General features: G+C 40.4%; 2 protein-coding genes across 2 annotated transcripts in view; one reads left to right on the forward strand and one right to left on the reverse strand.

The window, feature by feature from the left end:
- The window catches only part of LOC111227573 (phosphatase and actin regulator 1-like), a 34,825-nt gene extending 32,411 nt beyond the window's left edge, over nt 1–2,414 (forward strand). Inside the window, exons 11-13 of the mRNA XM_022753123.1 lie at nt 109–249; nt 346–422; nt 1,520–2,414. Of these exons, the coding sequence (XP_022608844.1) occupies nt 109–249; nt 346–422; nt 1,520–1,535 (234 nt within the window). The 3' untranslated portion in view covers nt 1,536–2,414. The remainder of the gene's footprint in view (nt 1–108; nt 250–345; nt 423–1,519) is intronic.
- A 196-nt stretch (nt 2,415–2,610) lies between these two features.
- LOC111227574 (TBC1 domain family member 7-like) lies at nt 2,611–8,792 on the reverse strand. The gene is made up of 8 exons (XM_022753124.1): nt 8,534–8,792; nt 8,237–8,370; nt 7,285–7,365; nt 6,843–7,033; nt 5,845–5,982; nt 5,008–5,153; nt 3,428–3,557; nt 2,611–3,341 (listed from the first exon to the last, which is right to left on the reverse strand). Exons 2-8 carry the CDS (start codon nt 8,346–8,348, stop codon nt 3,255–3,257), a joined length of 885 nt encoding a protein of 294 aa, XP_022608845.1. The 5' UTR covers nt 8,349–8,370; nt 8,534–8,792; the 3' UTR covers nt 2,611–3,254.
- Between the last annotated feature and the right edge of the window lie 660 nt (nt 8,793–9,452).

Raw genomic sequence — 9,452 nt, forward strand, 5'->3', positions numbered from 1 at the left:
TAATGTTTGTAGTTTTATCCTTTCCTTTTCTGCACAGACTCATCTTCCCTAGTATCCATTTTAATAATGGCTGGATGTAACACTCTTCTCTTCCTCCACCTCCTGCAGCTCAGCCAGAGGCCGACAGTGGAGGAGCTAAGGGAAGCGAAGATCCTGATCCGCTTCAGCGACTACGTGGAGGTGGCCGAGGCTCAGGACTACGACAGGAGAGCGGACAAGCCGTGGACTCGGCTAACAGCTGCTGATAAGGTTAGCTTAAAGACGTGGTTCACTCTGGATTCAAGTTGTTTGAACACACAGCATGGACTCTATGTAAATATGTGTGTGTTTTTGTGTGTCGCTCAGGCCGCCATAAGAAAGGAGTTAAACGAGTTCAAAAGCACAGAGATGGAAGTGCATGAGTCGAGTCGCCATCTGACCAGGTGAGAAGACTCGAGGACTACAACCACACCACCAACACATTCAGAGAGCTAACTGTGTGATACACGTTATAGAGTTAGCATGTCTTGGGCTACATTCACACTGATAGTTTTAGTTTTAAAACACATCTCTTTAGCTACTTTTATGTCTGTCATCCAAGCAACTCTGGAGTTTTCAAGCCGTTAAAACGGAGAGTTGTGGAAACCCTGCTGAACCCGATTTAGTTTGAAAGCTCCGGGGTGGCATTTTAGTCTGGACAGAGACTTTTGGAAACGATGACAGAAACCCCCGTGCGTGCTCCCTGATTGGCTCAAGACTACCAGTGAATGCAACATGGCTATTACAAGCGTTACTGAACTTGTTGTCATTGATGGCAGCTGTTGTTCACTTAATTTTAGTATTTTAACGCTACAGCTGTCTTTGCTGTTCCTTGTTCAGAGTATTTTGTGCAACTTATCAACTGCAGAGTCGACAATCTGCTTCCCTTTTACACCGGCTCGCACATGCCCAGTGCACGTGACTGCTCATGTATGTATGCGAATTCAGCTTGTCTGGACGGAGATAGTTTTCATTTATAAAACACTGATTTAAAATGGAAACACATTAGTGTGGACATAGCCTTAGGTCATTATCACAAGTGGGGCAAAATTGTAAAGTTTGTCCTGGGGGTGGCGCTAGAGGAAAGGTCATGTAATTAAATTCAAAGGGTTTACGAATCTCAGATTACATTGTAACTGGTTTAACCTGTATCAGTCAAAGCTGCAGTTTGTCTGTGTGAAACTGCTGAAATCAGCCACATGGTTTAGTCTGAGAAGTTGGAGAATTTCTGTCAGCTACAGTATCTCCCACTTGGCAAAAACAGCAGAGCCACCAATGCTGACTTTTGCACTAGTATAGCACACTAGCATCAACCCCAAAAGCAGCAGAGACTGATTGGAATTTGGTCATTAGTTTTAGGCATATTTAATATTTTCACCTGTGCTCTTCATGAAAAGGCAGGAGATTCGTGTAGATTTGAAAGACGATTCATCTGGTTTCCAAACCTACCTGCTTCTCAAATGTTGCTCACGTTCTCTTTGTCGTTGTTTTCTCCTCGCAGGTTCCATCGGCCATAAAGTGGCTCAGTCAGACCTCAGCCATGGTTTTGTACTCCTCCCACTGAAGCCTCAAGCGTTCAGACTGCTACTAGCCCCCCCCACCCCCAAGCGTCGACTTCAGTCTGACAGACCGGACTCGACACAACGAGAGTTTGAACCATTACAGGAACTTTCGGGTGGATTGAACCCTCTCGGCTGGCGTCTCCGCTCAGTGGAGATTTTAGAGGCTTCTTGATATTCAAAAGCTTTTAATTGTCGTTTTTTTTATGATGAGGAGGCGGCGACACGTTTCCTTTGCAGCACTTTTGTTTTTGAATAAAGATTCTGGACGTCAAACACAGAATCTGCCAATTACAAGGACAGGAACGGTAGAAGGTGAAGATGGGACTTTTCTTTTTCTTACACAGGGATTGTTTTCTTGCCTTTCACCATGTTCTCACTCTCCTCTCTCAACCGGACTCTATCTTTCCTTGGGGGCGTGCTTGTATTGGCACAGTTTTATTCTACAGATGACATCTCAATGACCGTTTATCTCATTTAGCCACAGGAATGAAAATATTTACCACAGCTTATGCTGTTGTAGGCAGCTGAACCTGAAGCCAAAATCTCCTAAAATCCTAATCAACATCCCATAATGCTTCTTAAAAGCCAGTAACAATAAAGAAAATGATGAGCTCCTAATGCATTCACATCAGTCAACTGAGCAATAATTTCAGATTTTCTCCTTATTTGTGCATCTGTTGATGGGCTGCATTCAAGAGTTCCTGGATTCAGACTTCAAATCCCTGGTTTAAACCAAAGCAACTTGACTTGCTGTAGAAGTCATGACCTTGAATGCATCCCAGAGCGACTGCTGTTGAGAGTTCAGTAATCCACCGTCTCGCTGTGCCTACAGTTTTGTTTACAGGGATTTAAAAGTTGCCAAATTCACTCAATTCATTTGATACAGAATATTATCTGTAGACACAGTAAAATGTTGCCGAACTCTCTGCTGAATAAAACCTCTTTTTTTTTTTATACGTCATTGTGCGGTACAAGATATGGAAACCCTGCCACCTTACTTTTTGTTTTTTTATTGTTTACAGTATATATTCAGTCCATGAATTGGCAGTTTTGACAATATTATTGGGAGAACTTGTTGCTCTGTTGTGTGTGTTATGACTGAGAGTGTGTGTGTGTGTGTGTGTGTGTGTACAAGAGTCAGTAATATCACTGTCGCTTGTACATTAAAATGTTTTGAGAGAGGAATATTCTCAGAAATCTAAGACGTGTACATAGCAAAGAAAGTAAGCAAGACTTTTCAAATGTTTTTTTGTAAAGCAGAAAAACTGCATGTGGGTATTAATTTATTGTGAGTCTTCTATGATGTATGCAGTTTCTTAAAGAAAGAAACTTATTAAAAAATAATAAGTTTACGCCTCTTTGTCTTTTTACAATCAGGTTATCATCAAACGTCATGCTTCAGTGATCTCCTTTGTGTCCGTATCTGCCAACTCTGACCTTCCCCTGTGCAGTTTGTCATAGTCTTTGGGGAAAGCTGGAAATCGACTGGTCAAGTATGGCAAGTGGTTCCACAGTTCATGGGCTTATCAAAAGAAGCCCATGATGAGTTTTCAGTTCAGTCAAGCAGAGACAAAGCCCCACGGACAGTGAACGCCACAGTCTGTCTCAGTGGAGTTAAGGAGTCCTGAAGGGGTTCTGGGAAAGCTTCTCACTTCTGTCTGGAAGTCTGTGAAGCTACACGGCGTGCATCGGGGTGCCGCAGTATTTATGCCACAAGTCGATGGCTTTAGTCACGATGGCGTCCGTATTTTCCTGTGGAATCTGGAAGGAAAACGTTACAGAGGTTATACAAACGCACCTACCGAGAGGAACACATACATAATAGTGTTGTATTCTCATTTACTCACATTGCACAAGAACTTCACCATGCCTTCAGGTCTGTTGATGCCCATCAACATAATCTTGTAGCTCAGCAGAATCTCCAAGGCAACAAACACCAGAATCTTACAGGAGCCGCTGATCACTTTGTCCCAAACCCTAAAAAAATATAAAGGATTTGGTTATATTGACCAATCTAAGGTTAGGAGGGCATAACAACTGTCTTCAGTGTATAACAGGACTGTGGAAGTGACATCTTAACTTTCAGAAGGTGTGAAGGTTGAATGTTTGGGAGCCTGGAAGTGGGTAATATTTCAACAGATTAAAAAGACAGACTCTTTCTGAGTCTGCAGCTTTCAGACGTGTTTACACAGATATATAAAAATACATATGACATTTTATGCCTTAATATGACATAACATTTTTTACACCTTACTATACTATCACATATACAAATTGCTTCCACATCTGAATTAAAACCTTGGGGTATGTAGATTAGATTTTTCAAGGCACAGCGCCTGAGCCAAATGAACCGGAAAAAAAACTACCGCGTGTCGGGCTACAGCCTCCCACACACTGAGGAGCTGACAACAACTACAGTCGTAGCTCTGTGAGTGTCATCACAACCTTTGCCAGTACGAAAGCAATCAGGGTCCTTCATCACACCACCTGTTCAACATGATTTAAACATGTACAAAACCTACATTCATTTCATTTGCCACAAACTTTTGGGGAGGAGATGACCGATAGTGACCTTTGTCTGTGTTCTCCATTCAGCTTCGCTCAGCTAAACTGTATATGCACACTTCAATATTTGTTTATTTATCGCAAGTCACATCGTCATTGCAATATTGAACAGTGTCATCGCAAATTTTCCTCATATCATGCAGGTGTAGACATAAACCTAAGGAACCAATCCTGTCAACTTGTAGGGAGGGGGAGCAGGGCTAAATAAACCTGAAACCTTGTCAGTACAGTGAGCAAGATTTAGCATTAGCAAAACCGCTAACACTGTGTCAGCCGCTGCCAGTTACAAGCTAGTAAACCTAATAAACAAATTAAAGATGCTAACTGCGCTAACCGTTCCGATACATCTGCTAGTCTCTGGTTCTGGTCTCAACAGACTCCTCATCTGAGTCTGGGTCTGACTGAGGCTCAAACATGTGGCTGAGTCTCTGATGTTCCATCTTGATACTCTCTGCTCTTTCACCTGGAGCAAGCAGGTGGGCAGGCTTCAGACCCAGTTTTCCAATTTTGTTTTTTACTTTTTATGTGTGAAAACCATGTTAAACTAAATATTAATCATAGCAGAGGATTTTTACAGAGTTTAAAACATGTCTGGAGAAGAACCTTAAGGTTCATGAGAGGCTAAAGAAAAAAAACGCCATTCTGAATCTGAATGTGTGAAGAGGCCTGGGGGTAAAAATTTCTGACATCTGCTGTTTTTTTGTCTCTTTGTAGTTTGCTAGCAGCACAGATCCAGGCATGAAGCTTATTGTATAATCTATTATAGCAACATCCTAGGTTGCTATAAAAAATATTTTTATCTTCGTTGAGTTAACACATGCTACAAAGGAAACCAGGTTTTCCCAGCCAACAGTGAACTGACCTCTGCAGGCTGGACTCGGGCAGGCAGCCAGCGAAGCAGCGTCTGAACCAGAGGCCGTGGGGCAGCTGAGCCAGAGCACCGGTGTTCTTCAGATGGTTGAGCAGTCGAGGCTCCTCCTGACTCAGATAATGTTCCAGGCTCTTCGGCTGCACCAGAATAGACCAGAACAGGAGGGAAACAACAAAGTCCTAATTCATGGTGACGCACATAAAAAAATAATGTGATCCAAACTCCTGAGTCATGAGAATGTCGTCGCATCAGTTCTGGCGTTTCATAAACAAAATTTACACCATGATTCCTCGTTCGCTTTGTGTCTCTGAGCGCCGTGACGCACAGTCAAAATTACAGCAGGACTATAAAGGAAATACTTCAGTTTGAATGAAGAGTAACTCCTGAAAACCTGACCTCCTAATACAAGGCCTTCAATTCATTTGGCTTTATAAATATAGACCGTCTCATTCAGTGAACAATGACACCAGTGTTGTGAATTTTAAAACCAGTCAACACTCGAATTTGCAGCTGCTGCCTTAGAAAACAGTATAATCTTTGTCGGAAGCAGCAACTCGATATGTTGTTTTTTTTAATCTATGATAAATTCAGATTTTTATTGTATTTTTTTCTGATAATCAATTTGCTTTTGAGCAATGATTCTTAGCATAAGGTTTACTTACTAGAAATCTCTGATAGTTTGAAGCATATTTCATCCACTGATGCAGGTCACAAGATGTAGCTTAAAGTTATTGTTCTGAGAATCTTTTTTATCTACTACTATTTGTTACTATTTTCAGAGTAAAGTTGCTTTGAAACTTAATATTTGCCGATGTCAAATGTCCTTACAAGATGAGGTATTGAGTCTCCAAACTTTGTGTGGAACTGATTGACGAAACACTTGATCAGCCAGTAGCAGTCGACGGGATCATCTACGATCTCCTCCATGGCTCTGCTGATGGAGAGGAAGTCCTCGTTTTCTTCATCCTGAAAAAAAAAACAACAACACAACATCACACGTTACAGCACCAGAGAATTAAGGAAGGAAGGAACTCAAGTATCAGCAGCCTATGAAGAACAGTGACAGTGTTTGTCTATCACAACATAAACAAATAGACTTGCAGAATATCATATCAACATATCATTTTTCAAAATAACAAAAAACTGTAGCACTCAGATGTAAAAATACAGAGGAATACTGTTATTTTTATATTATCAAAAAATGCAACAAAAAAAAAAGAGTAATGTCTGTGATTCACAGATCTACACAATTTCTGACTTGAAGATTTCACAAATGTGACCCAGTTGGTGAGAGAGACCTATTGAGTGGGATTTGAACACATCTTCACTACCATGTAACTCTGAGTAGTTTCCCTGTTTAATTATGAACCCAAATACATTTAATTAACCAGTTGCTGATGTGGTAGTAAAAATACAAAGGGTTTGTTTTTGTGGTAATGACTGTGAGTGATGTTTTAACTCTTGGTATGGCAGGCTTTCAGTATAATCAGCTATGTGTTAACCGCTAATTTCACACTCTCCTGTTATGAATAATAACTCATAATGAAAAGCTCAGAGCTAACCTCAAATATCTGCAGCTGTTTCAACAGTGAGGCATCCATTAATTACAGTAACTTCAGCAGGCCACAGTATGTGCCCATACTCATACAACTCATACTTGTTTTCTAATGAGTACTGCTTAAGACCGTCAGTCGAGCATCTAAAACACATCTGTCCTATCACATCCTGAACAGTTCAACCCAACCTTAAACTGTGATCAATGTCACCAAACATCATCTTATAATGTGTTTCAGATATGACAGTAATACTCTGATTGTTATTCTTACCGGGGGCATGGTCTCGGAGCATCGTGGGAGTACCTGGCTCTCCAGCTGGAACATGCGTAGGTAGACATGGGTGGAGGGTGTGAAGGAGTTGATGTATCTCATGACCTCCAGAGCCTCCAGGATGTCCTGGTACTGCCCCTTTCTGTAGCATCCAACCAGAGTGTGAGAGTCACTGTGGGGTGGCAGAATGCCTGCAGGAGCAGGAGAACAGGGGTCAGAGCCAAGGAGAATTTTCACTAAATAAAATGGATAAAAGTGATTCATTTGAATGAAGCTAAACAGGGTTTTCATCATCCTGTTCAAGGTAGCTTACATAATAAAAAGAAAACAACTTTGTTCATGTTCTACTGTAGATTTTACCCACATCACCTCGTCCTATTTGCACAGCTCCTGGAGCAGGACTTGTGATGCTGTGTGTTTACTGGTCATGTGTGTTTCTTACCCAACAGCACCTTCCACACATGGATCCTATACATGGAGGGGAGGGGGAACCTCTGACTGAAGGTGCTCAGCTTTTCTAGGTCTGTTAGAGAGTAAAACATGTCTATTAACTCAACCACAACTCAATGATGAAGAAATCATGGACACACAAGTGGTGGAACAATGTAATGTGATAACATAATTAAAGTGTAAACAGTATATACAGTATACAAATACTATGGTAGCCATGTGTTCCCACACGAGGCAGTAATCTCATATTTAAATGAGCATGCTAATAGGATAAACTAGAAAACATAGCAATTCCTATTAAAAGCTGCACACACACACAGTTTCTTTATTTATTGATATTTTCTAATTTTGATACATTTATCATGTATGTCTGTATGTTCCTGGTGTGATATGTGTTGCATGTGATGAGAAAACTAAGTATTATGTTCTTGTTTTGATGCAAAAATAAGTAAACAGTGTTTATGCAGATGGGATAAGACAGAAAATAGAATAATAAATTCTTCTAGTAAATCCTACTAGACGTCTGTCTGCATTTTGAGAAAGAGTGATGCTGTAAAAATTAATTATTATGCCTTTATTGTCCATTTCTGTATGTTCCTAATGTTCACATGTGATTAAGGGCAGCCACTAATGATTGTTTTTATCATTGGTTACTTTATCATTTATTTTGTTGATTTATTGATTAGTCATTTGATCTGTCAAATGCCTGAAAATATCCATTCAAACTCTCCTGAAGCCAAAGCTGATGTCTTTAAATGTCTTATTGTCTAATAAATAGTTCAGAACCCAAACATACAGCTGTGACTATCACAGGAGATCATTGGAAACCAGAAAATATCACATTTGAGAGCCACATTTTCTTATTTAACCACCAATTTCAGCATTAATGCCAAGTTTACACTCAGCCTTCATCTGTGTGCTGGTGAATATGAACTGTTACCTACCCAGAGGATTATCCTTGAGCAGTATCTCCAGTGATTTCTTCTCCTCCACTCCCCTGAAGCCCACCTTCTCATAATACGCAGAACGGAAGTTTCTCTGAGGGTCGTCAGCCATGGTGAGACCTGGTCAGCGACACCTGCACATCATCCCCAAAATCCTTCAGCGTGAAGCTTTACTTACTTTTTTGAGTCATAGATAATATTTTACATCTTTACTTTGCAGGGCATGGCTGACTTTAATGGAAATAAATTATAATACATGTGTGTTAGTAGACTGGAGTCACAAATGTTGGCTCCTACCTTGGTGTTCTCTCACGTCTCCTGCCTGTAGTCGGTGTCAACCTACAGCTTCAAGCTAGCTGCTACATAACTCCAGACAACAAGCTAATGTTAGTTTAGACACACAAACCGAACACCTCCAAACTTTCTGTGATGTAACGTTTGACTTAAACTACGAGACGACGACAGGACATTTAGCTGGACGCCATTGTAGCAGTGCTGATGCAACATTTCCAAAGATAAATTGATGGTGCGGTCTGCTGTATGGTAGCTACAGCTACTGTTGTTGTTAGCAAACACTTCCGGGTGGAACTATCAAAATAAAATCCTTGAGAGATTCTATACAGTACTCAAATGTTTCATGGTTCCCGCGGGGCCTTGATATTCTGTAAAGATTATGAATTTGAGAAAACAAAAACAAGGTACTGAAAGTTTTTGAAAATGGACGAATAAACGTTTTTATGTTTTTTTTTTTTTAATTATTACATAACGTTAGTAAATAGGCAAGGTGTCACTGTCTGCATGTGTGCAAGAGACTACAGTCTGTCATCACTTTAACAGTTGAGAAGTGTTCACACATTCAAGCCTCTCTTTTTTTTATTTGTTTTTCTGTGAGCATCTGTAAACAGTAATTAAACTTGATCTGTGTCTCAAACTATGATGTTGGGTCCTTGAATTTGAGGGAATTGGGCCTGGAAAGTCCTTGAAAAGTTCTTAAATTAGATGTTTACAAATGTGTGGGGTTAGGGTTAGCCATAATATTCCACCCCTGAAATGTTTTTCTCAGTGGCTACTGTAAAACTGATATACACATATGAAACAAATCATAAAGGCCCCAAATTGCCTTTTCGCAACGAGGAATAACAGTTATTCAGCGACTATTCAGTGAAGTTATTTACCATCATTTATTGAGAGTCCCTGAATGAGAGTCATAAATAAC

Source organism: Seriola dumerili, unplaced genomic scaffold, assembly GCF_002260705.1.
Source record: "Seriola dumerili isolate Sdu_G_001 unplaced genomic scaffold, Sdu_1.0 BDQW01000189.1, whole genome shotgun sequence".
NCBI lineage: Eukaryota > Metazoa > Chordata > Actinopteri > Carangiformes > Carangidae > Seriola > Seriola dumerili.

Excerpts from the sequence above, each read along its gene's own strand:
- LOC111227574 (XM_022753124.1), bottom strand. The coding sequence starts at position 8,348 with ATGGCTGACGACCCTCAGAGAAACTTCCGTTCTGCGTATTATGAGAAG. Across the intron at positions 7,034-7,284 it reads TGTGTGGAAGGTGCTGTTGG|GCATTCTGCCACCCCACAGT; the intron begins GTAAGAAACACA and ends CTGCTCCTGCAG. Across the intron at positions 5,983-6,842 it reads GCTCCGAGACCATGCCCCCG|GATGAAGAAAACGAGGACTT; the intron begins GTAAGAATAACA and ends TTTTTTTTTCAG.